Source organism: Pan paniscus, chromosome 20 (genome assembly GCF_029289425.2).
Source record: "Pan paniscus chromosome 20, NHGRI_mPanPan1-v2.0_pri, whole genome shotgun sequence".
NCBI lineage: Eukaryota > Metazoa > Chordata > Mammalia > Primates > Hominidae > Pan > Pan paniscus.
This window is the reverse complement of record NC_073269.2, coordinates 47,816,154-47,839,043: the sequence shown is the minus strand read 5'-3', so window position 1 is coordinate 47,839,043 and position 22,890 is coordinate 47,816,154. Positions and strand designations below refer to the sequence as shown.

Sequence of the window (22,890 nt, the reverse complement as noted above, 5' to 3'; positions counted from 1 at the left end):
CTAATTACAACATTATCCTGCCAAGTGAAAGAGGCAGGCATGAGCTAGGACAAATTAAGAGGGGTAGGAGCCTCATCATGGTAGGAAGTCTTGTTCTGACATCTTGGGAAAAGCTGTCTACAGTGTGAAGTTGTCAATTTCTTATGCTGGTTTGCAGTTTCAGTGTCTCTAGTTATAGTGTTGAACATACTGGTGAGCTCTGAGTGGCCCACACCTTAGGCAGGAATGTTTTCCCATGAAATTTACATTGAGTTATCCATCTGTAGCTTATAGAGCTTCAGGAACAGAGCAGACTTTGCTCTTAGTGATTCCATGGTAGAAAATGGGATTGAAGAAAGTGGAAGAATTCATGGTCCACTCTAGTCTACAGGTGGATAATAAAAACTCAACAATGTACAAAGTGACAGTCTCATAACAGGTGTACTATAGTTTTTTTTTTCAACATAATTTCTCTTCATAGGCATCTCTCTACCAAAGATAATCCCAATAAGACAAATTTGTTTTCAAAATAAGTTTATTTTCATCAGACTTGGCCTCATTCTTTTCATAACTGCAGCAAGAGGAGTGACTGACCACATAGACTTTTTTTTTTTTTTTTTTTTTTTGACGGAGTCTCACTTTGTCGCCCAGGCTGGAGTGCAGCGGCATGATCTTGGCTCACTGCAAGCTCTGCCTCCCGGGTTCATGCCGTTCTCCTGCCTCAGCCTCCTGAGTAGCTGGGACTACAGGCGCCCACCACCACGCCCGGCTAACTTTTTTTGTATTTTTAGTAGAGACGGGGTTTCACTGTGTTAGCCAGGATGATCTGGATCTCCTGACCTCGTGATCCGCCCGCCTCGGCCTCTCAAAGTGCTGGGATTACAGGCGTGAGCCACCGCGCCCGGCCCACACAGACTTTTTTAAAGTTGCTTTGCTGGAAGTTTTTATAAGGAATCTCAGATTAAACTTTTAGAAGTTTAATTGACACTAGGAAGCCAAACCAAGGCTGACTTCAGACTTTGTTTGTAGTACCTATGGGTTTATTACCTATGGGTTTATATCCTCAAATATGACATTCTAGTCAAAGTCTTGGTAATATAACCAATGTTTTCAAATGTATTCTGTTATACAAAGAGCAGATTTTTATTGAACTTGTGCAATAACTATATTACCATACAATATAAATATTCATGAATAGTTTCCCAAGTCTGGAGCGACCACATAGGGAGAAAATGTAAATGTCTCAATTTTTGTTCACAAAAGTATATTTTATCAAATTGCTGTAAGCTGTGGATAGCTTAAAAGAAAAAAAGTTTCCTGAAATCTGGGAAACAAGACATTTAAAGAATCAGCAAAATTTCAAATAAAAAATTATGAAAATATTATCCTCATTAGTTCATTTAGTCCCATGAAATTAATTATTTTCTCTGCTTGATCTTGGTGGACAGTTTCATGAAGCTGTCAGTTTGTTCATTAAAGTTTTGGAAATTCTCAGACAGTGCAGTGGTATCAGAAACTTGTATTCAAGAGTACAGGTCAGAGTCTTTTCTTTTCTTTTTGAGATGGAGTCTTGCTCTGCTGCCAGGCTGGAGTGCAGTGGTGCGATCTGGGCTCACTGCAATCTCCGCCTCCCGGGTTCAAGCGATTCTCCTGCCTCAGCCTCCCGAGTAACTGGGACTACAGGTGCGCGCCACCAAGCCCAGCTCATTTTTGTATTTTTAGTAGAGATGGGGTTTCACAATGTTGGCTAGGATAGTCTCGATCTCTGGTCAGAGTCTTTTCTGTAAATATCCTTGGTAAAGAAGCAATTTTAGACTGTAGCTGTTGCAAATGCTTTAAGGAAGAATCAAAACAACTGTCTGTGAATGACAAAGATTTAAAATGAGTACGGTTAAAAATCTGATGATAATTTATTATAATAAGAACACAACTCACATAGAAATTTAGTTACTTCTGTGGCATATGACATTATGGCTGATAACCTATTAGATTTCTAGAATTTCTTATATAACTTTTGGAATACATCAATAACATACTCATAAATATAACTTAGAGAAAGTTTAACATCACTAATGATTTGACAGTGCTTCCCATATAATTTAACATATCAAATAATGTGGCCTTTCCATTTAGCTTCTGTTTCTCAACTAGATTCCTAAGTTCCTGGTGGAGCCCATTAATGAACAGGGCCAACGAAGTATAGGCTTACGTATGTTGAAAAACTCCACAGGCAATTCTTTTTTTTCTTTTTTTTTTTTTGAGATGGAGTCTTGCTCTGTCGCCCAGGCTGGAGTGCAGTGGCACGATCTTGGCTCACTGCAATCTCCACCTCCCGGGTTCAAGCGATTCTCCTGCCTCAGCCTTCTGAGTAGCTGGAATTACAGGCACGTGCCACCATGCCCAGCTGATTTTTTTGTATTTTTAGTAGAGAGGGGGTTTCACCATGTTGGTCAGGCTGGTCTCGAACTCCTGATCCGCCCGCCTCGGCCTCCCAAAGTGCTGGGATTATAGGCGTGAGCCACCGTGCCTGGCCAGAAAAACTCCATGGGCAATTCTAATACTCCTAGCTGAAAGTCATGGGTTTAGCCCCAAGTCCTACCTATTTAGAACGGGGTCTCTCCATCTTGGCTACACATTAGTAGCATCTGGGGAGGCTTAAAAATTACGAATGCCTGGGTCCCACTCCAGACAAGTAAATCAGAATTTATGGGTGGGACTTAAGTATCCATTTTATAAAATGTTTCTGAGTGATTCCAATGTGTAGCTATATTTTCCATCAGATTTCTCTGATTTCTTGTGATGTTCACTCCTTTCTATTTTGGTATTATGATTGTTTTTCAGGTTTTGTCTCCTGTCATAGAATTAAGGACCTTGCCTTCTTCATTTCTGTATCTGTTATGAACACATGAATTGGTTATCAGGAAAAGGTTCTCAGCCACAGGCAGGTTGTGTCCTGAGCTTAAGACTCACATGTTAATGCCACAGTCTTTGTTCTTCATGAGGTCAGAAGTTGCTTGTGATTAAGGGTGTGGGTAACTCCACAGTGCAGACAGTGGAAGGAGGTCACCCTGTTTGACATGTTTTTAGGTGTAACACTGGAACTAAGAATTCTGTGTACATGTGGGGTGGAGAGGCAGGGATGTGTAGGGAAACAGATCTATTAGGATGATGGAATTATATAAGGGAGTGGTGGTAAAGGAAGTGAAAAAGATTAGTAAAGAGAAGAAATGTGAACTTATCTAATACACCACAGTAGGCCCCTGTGTCTTCTTGAGTAGGCGAGTGAACTAGATTTTAGGAAGGTAATGAGGCAGTCATATGCAAGAAAGATTTCAAAGACTGGCAACAAGGGGCCAAGCAGGACTTTGAGCAGTTGTTGAGGTTTATGGGAATGGAGAGAATGACACAAGTGAGAGATGTTAAAAAAGGACCAAGAGGCTTTGACAATGTATTGAATCTGGGAAACAAATGAGCAGAGGCTGGGGATAATTATATCTAAGAGACAGTGGCATACAGGGAGCATGAAGACCAGGGAAGAAGAGACCTGCAGGAATTAGTGCTGAGAAGCAGGAGCTTGGGGGTAGGAGGAGGAGATCCAGTCCCAGATACAGGTGAAGAAATCCTTTCCCTCTCCCAAGCATGGCAGTCAGCACTGCAGGAAACAGAACAAGAGGAAAGGCCGTTATACCTACCAGTCTTCCTGAAATGCAGAAACTACACCAGGGCTGCTATATCAGAGCAACCCCAACCAGCACTCCAATCATGATGCTGACAGTGGCCCCAGCTGAGAGACCAGGAGAAGTTCCAGATGCTGAATCGTCTGTCATGGAAAGAAAAGAGAAGGAATGAATGTAATGTTATTTTACAGTGGGGTGCCCCAGGTTCCAGCTCTCAGCATGAAGCAGTCTCTACTTGTTGCTTCAAGGAATGCATTAGTTTTGTGGGAAAGTTGCAATTTTTTCTCTCTCACTGTGTTGCTAGTTGGTGATCAGTCTTCTGTCAATTCCGCCCTGGCCTGTCTGCACTCAGATATTTCTGAAGGCTTTGAAATTTGAGAAAGTCTGATTGCTATTTTTGCGTGTCATTAGAACTTTCTATCTTTTCATGGTTGCATCTTTTTCTCAGTGTCTCAGTTGTGGTAGGCATAAATAAGTCTGTTGGGTCTCTGTGGCAGGGACTTGATTGGCAGAAGGCCCAGGCTAGTGCATTCTGTATTTACTAAGTCCGTTGCACAGAGAACTCGCTTCTCATGGACTCCCACCAGGGGAATGAAAAGCCCAGTTCTGGGGGACTCTGCTTCTCTCTCATGGGTGAGGGGCTTGAAGACGCCCCACCAGCCTTGTGGAAACTCTGAGAACTGCATCACTATCTGAAACTCTCTCCTCTTTCTCCTTCTCAGGAATCAGATCTGCATCGTGGTCTGAGGGCTCTCTCAGGCTCCTCCCACTTCTACTCCACTTTTCCTCATGGTGATTTTCCCCGGTAAATTATCTTGCACCTCTAATTCCATCTTGGCTGAATCTCAGTGGATGAAAACTAACATACCAGGCTTGATTCTTTGCACTTAACTTTTTTTTCTCTCCCCCATTTTTAGCCAGTAACCATGTCCTAGTGGGTTTTCATTTGGGGCTTGGCTCTCACCAGTCAACTCAGGCTGATGATTAATGCAATGTTAGCTACTGTAAATGCTTTTCTGGCATCTCATTTGATCCATACAATAACCCTGTTGGGTAGGCATGATTTCCATCTTACAGATGAAACGACAGGGACTTGGAGTGGTGAAAAAACTTATCCAAAGTCATATAATTAGTGAGAAGTGGATCTAGGATTTGGCTCTAGAACTGCCTAACTTCAAGCTAATAATAACAGTAGTGATACTAGCAGCTAATATTTATGAAGTTTCCCTCTGTGTGTAGCATTTTGCTGAAGGCTTAATCGAATATTACATTAAATCTTTAAAACAATACTGTTAAACAGTCATTCTTATTGCAATTTTCATTTTTCCTCCATTTCCTGGTGATGAGAATTATTACAATTTTCAGTTGAAGAATTGAAGGCTCAGAGAAGTTAAGAATCTTGTGTGAGAAATTTAATGGCAAATACATTAAAAATAAAGAGAGATCTCAAATCAACAACCTAACTTTACAACTTCAGGATATAGAAAAAGAACCACCTCAAACCACAGATAGTACATGAAGGAAATAATAAGGATTAGAGTTTAAATAAATAAAATGGAAAATTGAAAAACAATAGAAGGAATCAATGAAACCAAAAGTTGGTTCTTCAAAAAAGATCAACAAAATTGACAGTCATTTATTAGATTGACTAAGAAAAAAGAGAGAAGATTCAAATTACTAAAATCAGAAATGAAAATGGAGGTATGGCGGCTCACACATTTAATCCCAGCACATTGGGAGTCTCAAGCAAGAGGATTGCTTGAGGTCAGGAGGTCAAGACCAGCCTGGGCAACATAGGGAGACACAGGGTCTACAAAATTTCTTTAAAATACTATCCAGGCATGGTGGCACATGTCTGTAGTCCCAGCTTCTCAAGAAGCTGGGGTAGAAGATCACTTGAGCCTTGGAGGTTGAGGCTGCAGTAAGCTATGATGGCACCACTGCACTATAGCTTGCGCTGGGCTACAGAGTCTCTTAAAAAAGAAAAAGAAGAAAAAAAAAAAAAAAAAGAAAATGGAGATATTGCTACCAATGCTACAAATTCTACAGAAATATTAAGGACTACAAGAATGCTATGAATAATTGTATGCCAACAAACTGTTGAATAACCTAGATGAAATGGACAAATTCCTGGAAACACAAAAAAATTTAATAGGCCTATAATTAGATAGAACCAATAAAAGCATTTGACAAAATTCACCATTCTTTCACAACAAAAACACTCTAATTATGAATGGAAGGAAACCACCTCAGCATAATAAAGGCAATGTGTGAAAAGCCCAATGCTAACATGATACTCAATGGAGAAAGACTGAAAGCTTTCCCTGTAAGACCAGGAACAAGACAAGAATGCCTGCTTTTGCCATGTCTATTCAACACAGTATTAGAAGTCCTAGCCAGAGAAATTAGGCAAGAAAGAAAAAGACATCCAAATTGGAAAGAAGAAGTAAAATGATCTCTGTTTTCAGATAACTTGGACTTCTATGTAGAAAACCCTGAAGATTAAAAAACTTGTTAGAGTTAATAAATAAATTCAGTGATGTTGCAGGATACAAAATCAACACGCAAACATCAGTTGTACTTCTACACACTAACAATGAACAATCTAAAAGGAAATTAAGAAAAAATTTCCAATTCACATTAACATAAAATAGTATAAAATAGTTAGAAATAAGCTCAACCAAGGAGGTGAAAGGACTGTACCCTGAAAACTATAAAACCCTGCTGAAGGAAATTAAAGACAACATCAATAGATGGAAAGACATTTTTTTCATGGATGGGAAGTCTCAATATTGCTAGGAGGACAATACCACTCAAAGTGAGCTGCAGGTTCAACGCAATTCGTACCAGAGTCCCAGTGACATTTTTTGCAGAAATAGAAAAACATATCCTGAAATTCATATGGAATCTCAGGACTCTAAATAGCCAAACAACCTGGAAAATAAAGAATGAAGCTGGAGGACTCACACTTCCTGATTTCAGCATTTGCTATAAAGCCACAGTAATCAATACAGTGTGGTATTGGCATAAAGGAAGATATTGAAACCAAAGCAATAGAATATAGAGCCCAGAAAGAAATGCTTGCATTTATGGCCAAATGATTTTTGATAAGGGTGCCAAGACCATTTAATGGGGAAAGGACAGTCTTTTCAACAAATGATATAGGGAAAGCTGAATATCCATGCACAAGAACAAGTTGAATCTTTGCCTGATACCATATAGGAAAATTAACCTAAAATGGATCAAAGACCTAAATGTAAGAGTGAAAAGTATAAAACTCTGAGAAGAAAACATAGGGAAAAAAGCTTAATGACATTTAATTTCACAGTGATTTCTTGGTTATAACAACAAATAGGCAACAAAAGAAAAAATAGATAAACTGGACTTCATGAAAATTAAAAACTTTTTTTTTTTTTTTGACAGAATCTCGCTCTGTCACCCTGGCTGGAGTGCAGTGGTGCGATCTCAGCTCACTGCAAGCTCCACCTCCTGGGTTCATGCCATTCTCCTGCCTCAGCCTCTTGAGTAGCTGGGACTACAGGCGCTCACCACCACGCCTGGCTAATTTTTTTTGTATTTTTAGTAGAGACGGGGTTTCACTGTGTTAGCCAGGATGGTCTTGATCTCCTGACCTTGTGATCCACCTGCCTTGGCCTCCCAAAGTGCTGGGATTACAGGCGTGGCCACCGTGCAGGGCCTCGAAAATTAAAAACTTTTATATATTAAAGAACATTATCGAGAAACTGAAAAGGCAACCTATGAAATGGGAAATATATTTGCAAATCATATATCTGATAAGGGATTAATTTCCAGAATATATGAAGAACTATTACAAATCAACAACCACAAAAATCCAAAATCCCAATTAATAAATGGACAAAGGACTAAAGTAGAGATTTCTCCTAGGAAGATATACAAATGGCCAACAAGCACATGCAAATATGCTCAACATCACTAACACTTAGAGATATGCAAGTCAAAGCCACAATGATACTCCACCTCACACACATCAGGATGGCCACAAAACAATAAGTGTTTTCAAGGAGGTGGAAAAATTGGAACTCTAGTGCATTGCTGATAGAAATGTGAAATATTAGCTACTGTGGAAAATGGTATGGTGGTTCCTCAAAAAATTAAATAAATAATTAACATTTGGGGCCGGACACGGTGGCTCATGCCTGTAATCCCAGCACTTTGGGAGGCCAAGGTGGGCGGATCACGAGGTCAGGAGATCGAGACCATCCTGGCTAACACTGTGAAACTCAGTCTCTACTAAAAATAAAAATAAAAAAATTAGCCAAGCTTGTTGGCGGGCACCTGTAGTCCCAGCTACTCGGGAGGCTGAGGCAGGAGAATGGCGTGAACACGGGAGGCGGAGCTTGCAGTGAGCCGAGATCGCGCCAGTGCACTCCAGCCTGGTCGACAGAGCGAGACTCCATCTCAAAAAACAAACAAACAAACAAAAAAAGAATTAACATTTGATCTACCAATTCCATTTCTGGACATACACCAAAAAGAATTGAAGGCAGTGATTTGAACAGATATTTGTACACTGATGTTCACAGCAGCATTACTCACAATAGCCAAAAGGTGGAAACAACTGAAAAGTCCATTGAAAGATAAGTGGATAGAAAAATGAGGTGTATCCATACAATGGAATGTTCTTCAACCTTAACAAGGAAGAAATTGTGATACATGGTGCAAAATGGATGAACCTTGAAGACATTATGCTAAGTGAAATAGGGCAGACACAAAAGGACAACTATTATATAATTCCATTTTTGTAAGATCGTTAGAATAGTTGATTACCTAGAGACAGAAAGTAGAATGGAGGTTACCAGAGTTTAGGGGAGAGAAGGAGTTACTGTTTATTGGGTACAGAGTTTAATATGGTAAGATGAAAAAGTTCTGGAAATGGATAGTGTGATGTGATGGTTAGACATGAGTATAAAAAGACTTGATTTATTTTTTCCTTTCTTTTTTTTTTTTTTTTTTTTTGTGATGTAGTCTCACTCTGTCACCCAGGCTGGAGTGCAGTGGCTCAATCTCGGCTCACTGCAACCTCCGCCGCCCAGGTTCGAGCGATTCTCCTGCCTCAGCCTCCCGAGTAGCTGGGATTACAGGCACCCACCACCATGCCTAGCTATTTTTTTTTTTTCTGTATCTTGAACTCCTGACCTCAGGTGATCCACTCGCCTTGGCCTCCCAAAGTGCTGGGATTACAGGGATGAGCCACCACACCGGGCAATATACTTGATTGATATTTATGCTGTTTCACTTAATTGTACACTTAGAAATGGTTAATGGTAAGTTTTATGTTAGATGTATATAGTGGCTGATAGTCTTACCCTCTCTATAAACACACACTTTTTGGCACTGCCTGTTCCCTCCTATGCAGAGCCCCTATGGCTGAATCTCCCTATTTCTCCAAGTGTGTGTCACTCACTTTCCTCTGCTGTGTCCTATGTGCTGTGTCCACAGCCTCATACAGCCAGTGACTTCAGAGCCAGGACACAGCTCAGGAGTCTGTCCTGAGGCTCCCTCTTTTCCCATTTCCCTGCAACCTGACCCAAGGGAGGCTCTGCTGTGGATTGGCAGCTTGATTTATCCAGATTCAAAACAGGCCACCTGGACACCTTGTCCACATGCCCCGGTCCCACCCCAAATGGAGCCAGGGCAGAGCCAGTCACCGGGTGAGCCGGGCGCAGAGCAGGGAGCAGAGTCTGAGCTGCTCCTGCCTCATCCAAGGGGCTTCCTCCTCTCATATGGGGAAAAAGTGTGGGCTGGTTTCAAAGCCTCCTTGTTCCTTGTAGCTCATAGAGTAGGTGAAAAAACACAAAGAGGTGACAGAAAGGGACATATTGGTGATAGAGAGGAGCAACTTGACCTTAAGGTCCCTTCTTTCTTCTGGACTATGAAGTCCTTTTCACTATAGGGGGCCTTCTGGGGCTAAGGGAGGCCCCTCCCCACATTCCAGGCTGGACCCGAGGTCAGCCGTGAGATATCAGAGAAGCCGGGGAGGAGAGAGTTGGCCGAGATGGAGTGAGGGGGCTCAGGATAGAATTTGGGATTTCCTTGTGCCCATGGAACACAGACTGGGAAAGAAAATGTCTTCTTGGCTCTTTTGTGAGAACCAGATAGACTCCACCCCAGAACATGATGCTGATGCTCCAGGGAGCCACTTACCAGAGACTGTGATGCTCTTGACTATGGAATTATTGCGGCCAGTAGCCAAGTTAGAGACAAAACAGGCATAGGTCCCATTATTATTTGGCGTGATTTTGGCGATAAAGAGAACTTGTGTGTGTTGCTGCGGTATCCCATTGATACGCCAAGAATACTGCGGGGATGGGTTAGAGGCCGAGTGGCAGGAGAGGTTGAGGTTCGCTCCCGAAAGGTAAGACGAGTCTGGGGGGGAAATGATGGGGGTGTCCGGCCCATCTGGAACAAAGAGAACAAAGCCACAGGTGATATCATCAGAGGAAAGGGGAAGCTCCTGATTGTAGAAGGGCCACAGTGTCCCTCTGAATCTTGTCCCAATCCTGTATTAAAAAGTCCAAATCGGCCGGGTGCGGTGGCTCACGCCTGTAATCCCAGCACTTTGGGAGGCCGAGGCAGGCAGATCAGGAGTTCGAGACCAGCCTGACCAACATGGTGAAACCCCGTCTCTACTAAAAATACAAAAAACATTAGCTGGGCATGGTGGCACGTGTCTGTAATCCCAGTTACTCGGGAGGCTGAGGCAGGAGAATGGTGTGAACCTGGGAGGCGGAGCTTGCAGTGAGCCGAGATCACACCACTGCAGTCCAGCCTGGGCGAAAGAGCGAGACTCCGTCTCAAAAAAAAAAAAAAAAAAGTCCAAACCATAACTCTCATGTCCACTGAGTCTGGGTCTGAGACGTTCATCTGTTTCTCCCATTATAGGCTGTGGACTCTGAGCCTCCTAGGACAGGAGCAGCCTCTCCCCTCCTATTCTTGGTCCAGGCTGAAGTTGCCCAAGTTTTCCTGGGACAGGAAGTTATGGCCAGCCTGGGTGTCCAGGGGTGGGAGTCTGCCTCTTTGGACCTGAGGAGAACTGAGAGTCCTGGCCTCTGGCTGTGTGGATTTGGGTTGGAAACCAGGGCCACAGAGGAACAGAAGATACTCACAGAGGACATCCAGGGTGACTGGGTCACTGTGGTTTGCACTCACTGAGTTCTGGATTCCACATGCATAGGCTCCTGCGTCATTTCTTGTGACATTGAATAGAGTGAGGGTCCTGTTGCCATTGGACAGCTGCAGCCTGGGACTGACCGGGAGGCTCTGACCATTTACCCACCACAGGTAGGTTGTGTTCTGAGCCTCAGGTTCACAGGTGAAGGCCACAGCATCCTTGTCCTCCACGGGTTTGGAGTTGTTGCTGGAGATGGAGGGCTTGGGCAGCTCCGCTGTGCAGATAACAGAGAGAAGATTGCCCTGTGTGGCACTTTTGATTCCTCACAGGCATCTTTCAATCAGAGTTGGCAACTCCTACCCTTCAGCCCACCCGAGTCCTTAAAAGCCCACGGCAGGTGTGTGTATCACAAGACAGATGTACGATGATCTGAGGGCTCAGAGACTGTAAGGCTGGCTGCTTTGTGTGGGGGAAGCACAGACTTTCTCAAGTGTGAATTGGGCAGCAGCGTTGGGTTGTGGACAGACCCAGGACTGGGAGTCACAGCCCCCAGAACCTCCTTTGGTTCTTCCCTGATGGCTGACGGCCTGGCCAACCTGGGGACTTGTGGGTGCTGAATCCCGTTCAGCTGCACAGTCCCACACCACCCAACCATGGGGTGTTTTCTCTGAGCCTTTTGTTTCAAGGCTATCCTGGAGATGGGTGATGATGGGGATGGGTGTTTAAGCAGAAATAGCTCAGGAGACCAGGAGCAAGTCTAGAGGTGAGTTCAGGGGTCAGGCTGTGGGCCACAGGTGGGCAGCTCTACCCAAGAGTTTGATGGGAACAGAGTTTCATTTTAGGAAGAAGAAAAGAGTTCTGTGGGTGGATGGTGATGATGGTAGCAGAATAATGGGAAAATATTTAATACTACTAAACTGCATACATAGAAAGGTTAAAATGGTGTCTTATGTTAGATATATATAGTGGCTGGTATTCTTACCCTGTCTATAAACACACACATTTTGGCACTGCCCCTTCCCTGCCATGTTGAATCCCCATGGGTGAATCTCTGTGTGTCTCCAAGTGTGTGCCACTGACTGTCTTCTGTGCTGTGTCCCATGTGCTGTGCCCACAATCTCATAAGCCGGTGACTTCAGACTCCAGGACACAGCTCAGGAGTCTGCCCCGAGGCTCCCTCTCTTCTTATTTCCCTGTAGCCTGACCCTGGAAAGGCTTGGCTTCAACTGGCATCTTGACTTAGCCAGATTCAGGACAGGCCACTTGAGCACCTTCTCCACATGCCCGGATCCCACCCCAGGTGAAGTCAGGGCAGGGCCAGTCACTGGGGGATCCCGGAGCGGAGCCGGGAGCAGAGTCTGAGCTGCTCCTCCCTCATCCAAGGGGCATCCTCCTCTCATTTGGGGAAAAAGTGTGAGCTTGTTTCAAAGCCTCAGATGTTCCTTGTAGTTCATGGATTAGGTAAAAGAACACAAAGTGGTGTCAGAAAGGGACATATTGGTGACAGAGAGGAGCAACTTGACCTTGAGGACCCTTCTTGCTTCCCCCTCTGTGAAGCCCCTTCCACTACATAGGGCTCAGGGCTGATGAAGCCCCCTCCCCACATTTCTCAGGGTGGACACAAGGTTAGCCATGAGAAATCAGAAAAACAAAGGGAAGAGTGTCTGTAGAGACAAATTGGGAGTGCTCAGGATTGAATTTGGGATTGCTTGTGCCCATTGGATGCATACTAGGAAAGAAAATTTCTTCCTGGCTCTTTTCTGAAAACCAGACAGATTCCGCTCCAGAACATATTGCTAATGGTCCAGGGATCCACTTACCAGAGACTGTGATTGTCTTGACTGTAGTCCTGCTGTGGCCACTGGCTGAGTTATTGGCCTGGCAGGTATAGAGTCTGCTGTTCTTCTCAGTGATGTTGGAGATAAAGAGCTCTTGTGTGTGTTGCTGGATGTTCCCATCAATCAGCCAAGAATACTGTGCAGGTGGGTTAGAGGCTGCATGGCAGGAGAGGCTGAGGTTTACCCCTGGACGGTAATAGGTGTATGAGGGGGAAATGGTGGGGTCGTCTGGGCCATCTGGAGCAAAGAGAATAGGGCCACAGGTGAATGTCATCAGAGCAAAGGGGAAGCTCCTGGTCTGTGAAAGGGCAACAGTGTCCCCCTGAGCCAAGTCACAATCCTGAAGTCCTAACCAAACCCCTACTGTAGCCAATTAGCCAGAGTCTGAGACATTCATCTGTTTCTCCCATCACCAGCTGTGGATCCCGAGTGTTACAGGACAGGAGCAGACCCTCCCCTCCTATTCTTGGTCAGGACTGGGCCTGCATGGATTTGCTGGGGGTAGGGCCAGCCTGGATGTCCAGGGGTAAAAGTCTCTGTCCTTGGGCCTGAGAGGGACTGAGAGGCCTGGACTTTGGCTATGTGGATTTGGGCTGGCAGCCTGAGCCACAGAGGAACAGAAGATACTCACAGAGGACATTCAGGATGACTGGGTCGCTGTGGTCAACACTTAATTCGTTCTGGATTCCACACTCATAGGGTCCTACATCATTCCTTGTGACACCGAGTAGAGTGAGGGTCCTGTTGTCATTGGACAGCTGCAGCCTGGGACTGACCGGGAGGCTCTGATTATTTACCCACCACAGGTAGGTTGTGTTCTGAATCTCAGGTTCACAGGTTAAGGCTACAGCATCCTCATCCTCCACGGGGTTGGAGTTGTTGCTGGTGATGAAGGGTTTGGGTGGCTCTGCTGTGCAGATAACAGGAGAAGATTGCCCTGTGTGGCACCTGTGATTCCTCCACGGGCATCTATCAATCAGAGTTGGCATCTCCCACCTCTCAGCCCAACTGAGTCCTTAAAAGCTCATGGCAGGTGTGTGTGCGTCACAAGACAGATGCACAATGATCTGAGGGCTCAGAGACCATGAGGCTGGCTGTTTTGTGTGGGAGAAGCACAGACTTTCTCAAGTGTGAATTGGGCAGTAGCATTGGGTTGTGGACAGACACAGGGCTGGGGGTCACAGCCCCCAGCACTTCTGGTCCTTTCCTGACTGGCTGGCTGCCTGGCCCATTGGGGTCCTCACCTGGAATTTGAAGGAGCTGCGTTTCTTCCAGCTGCACAGTCCCACACCACCCAGCCAAGTTGTGTTTGCTCTGAGGCTTTGCTATTTAAGGACATCCTAGAGATAGGTGATGATGGAGATGGATGCTTGAGCAGAAATAGTGCAGGAGACTAGGAGCACGTCTAGAGGTGACAAGTCAGGGATCAGACTGTGGGCCATAGATGGGGCAGCTCTGCCCAGGAGTTTGATGGGAACAGAGTTTCATTTTGGGAGGAAGAAAAGAGTCCTGTGGGTAGATTGTGGTGATGGTAGCAGAACAAGGGGAATATATTTAATACCACTGAACTGCATGTGTAGAAAACTTAAGATGGTAAGTTTGTGTTAGATATGTACTGTTACCATCTGTATAAATACACGATTTTTGACACTGCCATTCCCTGCCGTGCAGAGCCCCTGTGGTGAATCTCCTGATTTCTCCAAGTGTGGGTCACTTGCTGTCCCCTGTGCTGTGTCCCATGTGCTGTGCCCACAGCCTCATATAGCTGGTGACATCAGAGCCAGGACACAGCTCAGGAGTCTGCCCTGAGGCTCCCTCTCTTTCCATTTTCCTGCAGCCTGACCGGGACGAAGGGAAGCTTTGGTGTTGATTGGCAGCTTGATTTAGCCGAATTCAGGACAGACCACCCGGGCTCCTTCTCCACACACCTGGTTCCCGCCCAGGTGGAGTCAGGCAAGGCCAGTCACCCAGGGGAGCCCAGAGCAGAGCAGGGAGCAGTCTGAGCTGTGTCTCCCTCACCCAAGGGGCTTCCTTCTCTCATTTGGGAAAAAAGTATGAGCTTGTTTCAAAGCCTTGAATGTTCCTTGCAGCTCATGGAGTAGGCAAAAGAACACAAAGAGGTGACAGAAAGGGACACATCGGTGACAGAGAGAAGCAATTTGACCTTGAGAACCCTTGCTCCTTCCCGCTCTGTGAAGCTTCCTCCACTACACAGGGCTGTGGGGCTGAGGGAGCCTCCTCCCCACATTCCAGGCTGGACCTGGGGTCCGCCATGAGAAATCAGAACAAGAAGAAGAGAGTCTGTAGAGACACATTGGGGAGGTTCAGTGGGAGAATCTGGGATTTGCTTGTGCCCACTGGACACAGGCTGGGATAGAAAATGTCTTCCTGGCTCTTCTCTGAAAACCAGACAGACTCCACCTCAAAACGTGATGTCAGTGCTTCGTGGATCCACTTACCATAGACTGTGATCGTCGTGACTGTGGTCCTATTGAGGCCAGTGTCTGAGTTATGGGCTTGGCACGTATAGGATCCGCTATTATTCACAGTGATGTTGGGGATAAAGAGCTCTTGGGTGGATTGCTGGAAAGTCCCATTGACAAACCAAGAGTACTCTGCAGGTGGGTTAGAGGCTGCGTGGCAGGAGAGGTTCAGATTTTCCCCTGATCTGTAAGATGTGTTTAGAGGGGAAATGGTGGGGGCATCCGGGCCATCTGGAGCAAACAAAATAAAGCCACAGGTGATATTGTCAGAGGGAAGTGGAAGTTCCTGGTCTATGGAAGGACCACAGTGTCCCTCTAAGCTGAATCACAATCCTAAAGTCTCAACCAAACCCCTCTTGTATCTACTGAGCCTGAGTCTGAGATATTCACCTGTTTCTCCCATCATAGGGTGTGGACCCTGAGCCTCCCAGGACAGGAGCAGCCCCTCCCCTCCTATTCTTGGTCAAGACTTGGTCTGCCCAGGTTTTTCTGGGGCAGAAAGTCACAGACAGTCTGGATGTCCAGGGGTGAGGGTCTGTGTACTTGAACCTGAGAGGGACTGAGAAATCCTGCCTCTGGCCCTGTGGATTTGGGCTGGCAGCCTGGGCCAGAGAGGAGCAGATATACTCACAGAGGACATTCAGGATGACTGAATCACTGTGCCTGGCACTCACTGGGTTCTGGGTTTCACATTTGTAGCTTGCTGTGTCATTTCTTGTGACATTGAATAGAGTGAGGGTCCTGTTGCCATTGGACAGCTGCAGCCTGGGACTGACCGGGAGGCTCTGATTGTTTACCCACCACAGGTAGGTTGTGTCCTGAGTCTCAGGTTCACAGGTGAAGGCCACAGCATCCTTGTCCTCCACGGGTTTGGAGTTGTTGCTGGAGATGGAGGGCTTGGGCAGCTCCGCTGTGCAGATAACAGAGAGAAGATTGCCCTGTGTGGCACCTTTGATTCCTCACAGGCATCTTTCAATCAGAGTTGGCACCTTCCACCTCTCAGCCCACCCCTGAGCCCTTAAAAGCCCACGGTGGGTGCATGTGTCACAAGACAGATGCACAATGATCTGAGATCTCAGAGACTGCGAGGCTGCCTGCTCGGTGTGGGGGAAGCACAGACTTTCTCAAGTGTGAATAAGCAGCAGCATTGGGCTGTGGACAGACACAGGACTGCGGGGGAGGTCACAGCTCCTGGTGCCTCTCCTGGTCCCTCCCTGATCAGCTGACTACTTGGCCCACTGTGGGATCCTCACCTGGAACATTCAAGTGCTGGGTCCCTTCCACCTTCAGTCCTACTTTGTTTCCCTAGGTATATTTTTTCTGTGGTTTCCCTTTGCAAGGACATCCTAGAAATAGATAGTGATGGGTCTTCCCATTGTCCTTAAACCCTGTACATATTGTGCAGCCTGGCCTGGGACTGGATATTTCAGCAGAAATAACACAGGGGACACCAGAGGCAAGCCTGGAGGTCAGCTCAGTCGTTAGGCAGTGGAGGCACAAGGTGGGGCAGTTTTTCCCAGGTGTTTGATGATGACTGACTTGAGCCAGAGACCCCTAAAGATAGAGTGGAGTCCAGGGAATGATCTAGAACTTCAGGTGACAGGCAGGAGCTGCCCGGATTTAACAGCAGAACCATATGTATGTTCTTTGTCTTTGGTCTTTGTTTGTTTGTTTTTTGAGATGGAGTCTTGCTGTGCTGGCCAGGCACGATCTCGGCTCATGGCCACCTCTGCCTCCCGGGTTCAAGCAATTCTCCTGTCTCAGCCTCCTGAATAGCTGGGACTACAGGCGCCCCCCACCACGCCCAGCTAAATTTTGTATTTTTAGTAGAGATGGGGTTTCACCATATTGGTCAGGCTGGTCTTGAACTTCTGACCTCAGGTGTTCCGCCCACCTCGGCCTCCCAAAGTGCTGGGATTACAGGCATGAGCCACTGCGCCCGGCCTGTCTTTGGTCTTTAATGTCCCTTCTCCCCTTGCAGAGGGCAGGCGAGGATGCTGTGGATCTCTCCATAAATACATGTGGACATTTGCAAATGCAGAACTGACTGGTGGAAAAGGGGGAGCATGAACTGCCGGAAATCTGGCCCTCAAGGACCATGTGTGTCTGACAGTTATGAGACAGAACTTTGAGAAGAAGTTTTGCAATTATTTTCTCCCATTGGACATTATGCTAAATGAAATAAGCCACTCACAGGGCAGATACTGTAGGATTCCACTTATTTGAGGTCCCTAGAGTAGTCACACTTGTGGAATCAGAGAGTAGAATGGTGGTTGTCAGGGCCTGGGAACTGGGGGAATGGAGAGTTGTTCATGGGTCTGCAGTTTCAGTTATGCAGGATGAGGAGGTTCTAGGGATCTGCTGTTCAGCTTGGTGCCTATAGTTCATACAGATTGAGTATCTCTTATGTGTAAGGCTTAGGACTAAAAGTGTTTTGGATTTCTGACTGTTTTTGAGTTTTGAATATTTGCAGTATACTTACCAGTTTAGCACCCCAAATCTGAAAATACGGAATCCAAAGTGCTCCAGTGAGCCTCTCTTTTTTCTTTTCTTTTCTTTCTTTTTCTTTTTTTTTGAGATGGAGTCTCGCTCTGTTGCCAGGCTGGAGTGCAGTCGCACGATCTCTGCTCACTGCAACCTCCGCCTCCCGGGTTCAGGCGATTCTCCTGCCTCAGCCTCCAAAGTAGCTGAGACTGTAGGCGCACGCCACCACGCCCAGCTAATTTTTGTATTTTTAGTAGAGACGGGGTTTCACCATGTTGGCCAGGATGGTCTTGATCTCTTGACTTTGTGATCCGCCCACCTTGGCCTCCCGAAGTGCTGGGATTACAGGCGTGAGCCACCGTGCCTGGCCTTCAGTGAGCATTTCTTTTGAGAATCATGTCAGTGGTCAAAAAATGTTGGATCTTGGAGCATTTCAGATTTTGGATTTTCGGATTTGGGATATTCAATCTGTAGTACTATAATTTGCCCTTAAAAATTTGTCAGGAGTTTAGATCTCATGTTATTTTCTGACTATAGTTTAAAAAGTGAAAGACATTTGGGGGAAACATTAATTTTTTTCCGTAAGTGGAAATTCTTATCAATGGCCTAAAGATCTAAGATCAATTGCTGGAAGTAGTACTTCTTTTAATATTATGCTAAGGTTTAGGTCTGCTCTGAATTCCAAAGTGATCACATTATGCTCAAAGGAAGATGCTGAAGGTGGTTTGAAATCAGTGACTCCCTGAATAGAGAGAGGGATGTGAGACCTGTTAAGAGGACAGAACCGGTCAGAGAGGAACTCTTAGGTGTGTCAATTACATAAAGGGAGAAATGATGCCAAGTTAGGAGAAGCAATGTGTGTGATGTTAGTAAATTTAGAAAGCGCTCCCTGCCCCTAGTTCCTGTGCAGAGTTAGGCAAAAAGAGGAGAAGCCTCAAAACAGGCATGTGAAAGGTTTTCTTCCTCTCCTATCAACCTCAGAAAACACAACTAGAGTTTAAGTTTGTGTAACTGGGCAGAGTCTAAGTGAGACGCCAGTGGCTGGTTCACTTCTCAGTCCAAGGGACTCCACCTTATGACAATGGCATCATCATGAGGACACAGGTGTATGTGGAATGGGCAGCAAACCTATCAGACAGCACCTGCCTGGCCAGCTCCACCTGGGGGAGGTCCCAGGATCCACTGGAGGATGTGAGCCCCACACCAGGATGAAGATGGAGTGGGTAGTGAAGTGAGTGAAATAAGCATGTGGGCTTTGGGGACTGAAGACCTGTCCTTCTGCCTCTGACCCCCTGGTGAGTCATTGTAGGGAGTGGATGGAGGAGTTGCTCATTCCCGTCCTGCTGCCTGTTCCGTGTGTTGGCCTCATGGAGGTAAAGAGCCCTGGGCGGGGACACAGCGGAAGCTCATTCTCCTGGTGACCTGTTGACATTGGCTTGTGATGGAGCCTGGCAGGGGCGGCTGCTCTGGCTGATTTCTGTGCCTTCCCTATTGCCTGGGAAGTGGGCCAGGACACAGTGTGAGCGGCAAGAAAACAGGACAGCCAGGCTTGTTCAAGGGAGTATCTGGGGAAGGCCTAAGAGTGGAGGAAGATGTTCAGGGATGGGCATCTCAGCTGGAATGAAGAGGGAGGAAGACGAAGAACATGGAGGAATAGAAGAAAGTCAGAAATGCCCATGGCAATGAGCCATGCGGGGTATAGTGACCTCGGAGACCCCAGGACCAGGAGCCCCTTGGCTGTCCCGACCAGGACCAGGGAGCCTTGAAAACCCTCCCATGGCCAAGGAACCCCAGAGTCACATGAGATAGGGTGGCTTTCGGGACAGGGGGTCAGAGGAATGGTACATGGATCTCAGCCCCTGATGGACAGGGAACAGGTGTGGTCAGAACCTCCCAGGATTCTGCATCCAGGATCCAGTCTCTATAGAGGTTATGGATCATTCCTTCATTCATTCCCCACTTCATGAGAGAGCTACTGAGCAAGCGTGTGTCTCACTTTGGGCCTCTGTTGGCACAGGGTGTGAGTGGGGAGAGAAAGCGAAGTCCTTTCCTTTATCCTTCCGTGGGAGTGATACTGACACATCGGGAAACACAGGATTTGAGGTCCAGTGAGGGGGCTGTGGATCTCAGGGAGAGGCCTGGACAATCCCGGCACTGACCCTGACTGTTGAGGTGATCTAGTTCTAGAGTAAAACTGATTAGTTCTCCATTTACTTCTCACTCTCCAGACCAGAATCTCCGCTTCTGAGCTGTGGATGCCCAAGACAAAAGGACGCAAGCCCATGACTGGTCTCAGATGCAGATGCCTAACAACAAACAGCCCCACCCACCCCCGGTTGAGGAGAGGAGGGGGCTGTGGCTACAGACAGACCTCACGTGACTTCAATCTGACACCTATGGCCTGTGTGACCCTTGTTAGTGACTGTCTCCCTGTGCCTCAATTTCCTTTCAATAAGTAGGATAAGTGCTATTTGGCTGTGAGGTTGTTTGTGAATTAACCTCAAAATATTTACAATTACTTGATCTCAGCTCTGCACAGAGGAGCTGCTCAAATGAACATCATTTATGTTTATTTGCCTCCAAGAGAGAAGGCCCTGGGCCTGATCCCTGGTGGACAAGGAGCTGCCGGGAGCATCTTCTCTCCTCTGTTCCTCTTCCTGGGGACACTGAGCTTCCCATGGAGTCACCTATATCCCCAGGGCAATGGACTGACACCCTAATAACCTTGTCTATCTATCCTCCCCACATTGAGTCTCAAGTAAAGGACAAGACTCTGTCCTTGTCCAAATGAGACTCTGGGGACAGGGAACAGGTGTGGCCAGAAAGTCCGATTCTGCATCCAGAATCCAGCTCCAGGAGCCACAGCCCTTGGACAGCTGCTAAGTCCTTGCTTCCAGTTAGCCTTGCCCAGGAGGCCACAACACAGCCCTGGCACAGGCTCCCCTGAGTCACCTGGAACCAGGAGCCCTGGGGCTGAGCTTCTCTGTGAAGATCCCAGGGGTCCCTCAGGCCAGGCCCTGATGCAGTTCTCCAGGGTCTTTCTCAGGGTCAGGTTTACGGGGAGGGCACGGGGTGCTTGGCTGAGACTGACCTCCCCCTGCTAAGTCCCCCACATCAGACTGTCCTTCCTCTGCAGTGAGTGTCTGCAGGGTCTGGATGCCAGAAAGGAATTCTGATCTGTTGAAGTTTGTCTCTTCTGTGTGTATCCTGCACTAAATGCCCAAACCCTAACACGGTGCGTAATGCAGAGAGGGCCACAGGCACAGCCCAGGCCTGATAATCCTGTGTGTGGGAAGTAGAACTGACCCCCAACACCCAGAGGTCATGAGGGAATCACTCACGGTATACCCGGAACTGGCCAGTTGCTTCTTCATTCACAAGATCTGACTTTATGATGTGTAGGGTATAGAATCCTGTGTCATTCTGGATGATGTTCTGGATCAGCAGGGATGCATTGGGGTATATTGTCTCTCGACTGCTGTATGCGGGCCCTGGGGTAGCTTGTTGAGTTCCTATTACATATCCTATAATTTGATGGTTGGCATCCACTCTTTCCCCTTTGTACCAGACGTAGCCAAAAAGATGCTGGGGCAGATTGTGGACAAGTAGAAGCACCTCCTTCCCCTCTGCGACATTGAACGGCGTGGATTCAATAGTGAGCTTGGCAGTGGTGGGCGGGTTCCAGAAGGTTAGAAGTGAGGCTAGGAGAGAGCAGAGAGCATCGGTCAATATTGGGACCTATGCATTAGGGTAGAAAAATGGGGTCCTGGGTCCTGAGCAGGTCTCTTCATCCCCCAGCCCTGGAGTGAGTGAGTGTGTGTGTGTGTGTCCTACTAGGTCAAGGTCAGCAGTGTGTCTCCTATTTCCTTAGCACCTCCGACCTTGGCATTTCCCTGTGTGGAATCCGCTTTTCCAGGGGTCTGCACGGCTCCCTCCCCATTGCCTTCAAGTCCTGCTCACATCAGGGCATTCTTGGGAGATCCCTTCCCTGACACCTCCTCTTGAGACCCTGGGTCTTCCTTTTCTGACCTTTCCCTGCTCCTTTCCCTCCAGGGCTCTTGTCAACACCTGACCTCACATTCTAGATCTCTTTGCATGTCTGTCTTCCTCCCATGAGAGCATGAGCTTTATGAGGGCAGGTATTTGTGTGATCTTGGTTGCACCCCAGTGTCTGGGACAGGCTGCAGATTCCTGTGGATGAGTTCATGAGGGTTCCCAGGGCCCTCCACGGCCTGGGGCTTATTTTCCAATGTCCGCAGTAGGCGGATGAGGACAGTGTTTCATGCCCTGGTTATGTTTTTATTTAAAGTGTCATCTGATGCAGTTATTATGATTTTTAAAAACGTAGTGGCCAGTGACAATTAACTAGGAAAATAGAACACTTGAGGTTTTCCTGCCCCTTTCCAATTCCAGTTCAATTTGATTTTTCTGGTGTGACTCCTGTCCCTCTCTGATGTCCTCCTCCCTATTCAGGCTCCAACAGGAGCCCTCTGTCTGTCTCACAGCCCTGTCCTACCCAGGAGACCCCAGCCAGTCTCTGTGCTCCCTCCTCCCACCCTCCCCCAGGTTGTCCTCCCCTCACCTGTGAGCAGGAGCCTCTGCCAGGGGATGCACCATCTGTAGGGAGGGGCCCAGGGAGACTCCATGGTCTCTGCTGTCTGCTCTGTCCTCCTCTGTGGAGAAGAGCTTGAGTTCCAGGAACGCTTTTGTCAGGGCTGCTGTGACTGTCTGGTCTACTGTCCTTCCTCCCTCTGCCCTGAGTCTCTTCCTAGGGCAGGAGTACTTCTCAGCATCACGTGGGTCATGGGTGTGGTCTTTATTCAGGTGTCCTCTGTCCCCTCCCCTCTCATTTCTGCCTCTTTTGTCCCTCCTCCTTTTTCCCTTCTATTTTCAGTTCCCCAGACAAATCTTTTCGGCAAGGTGGATGGACCCCCATCCCCTGAGAGGACAACCTGTCTTCCCCAGTGCTGACCTCTGCTGTGTTCTGTCCTTGGGTCTGTCACACCAGGGAGATTATTTTCCTTTGGGACAGAGAAACCCAGCAGGGTCCCGGGTCTCCCCATGCTCTCCAGGGCTCTGGGAAGGTGGGATGATGCCCAACAGGAAGGTGACAGAGGTGGCTTTGGGGGCTAGAAAAAGGCTCACTGGGTGGTGGCTTGGGAGGGACCAGCCCTCTGTCTCCAGTACCACCAACCCCGCCACTGACCCAGGGATGGAGACCCAGGCCCAGAGGTCTCAGGAGTCCCCAGATCCTGCATGTGGAGGGGGAGGTGTCT

At 47.1% G+C, this 22,890-nt stretch overlaps 1 protein-coding gene across 4 annotated transcripts; it reads right to left on the bottom strand.

Annotated features, from left to right (window-relative positions):
- Window positions 1–346: 346 nt before the first annotated feature.
- On the bottom strand, window positions 347–22,367 carry CEACAM5 (CEA cell adhesion molecule 5). 4 transcript variants are annotated; one of them, XM_008964846.5, is made up of 10 exons: window positions 22,197–22,367; window positions 20,956–21,315; window positions 15,762–16,040; window positions 15,107–15,361; window positions 13,279–13,557; window positions 12,630–12,884; window positions 10,805–11,083; window positions 9,843–10,097; window positions 3,672–3,790; window positions 347–1,838 (listed from the first exon to the last, which is right to left on the bottom strand). In XM_008964846.5, exons 1-9 carry the CDS (start codon window positions 22,258–22,260, stop codon window positions 3,708–3,710), a joined length of 2,109 nt encoding a protein of 702 aa, XP_008963094.2. In that variant the 5' UTR covers window positions 22,261–22,367; the 3' UTR covers window positions 347–1,838; window positions 3,672–3,707. The 4 variants fall into 4 exon arrangements, with proteins under 4 accessions (XP_008963094.2, XP_057156609.1, XP_008963096.2 ...); XM_057300626.1 differs by having other exon boundaries at window positions 347–1,812; XM_008964848.5 differs by lacking the exon at window positions 347–1,838 and having other exon boundaries at window positions 13,279–13,554.
- Between the last annotated feature and the right edge of the window lie 523 nt (window positions 22,368–22,890).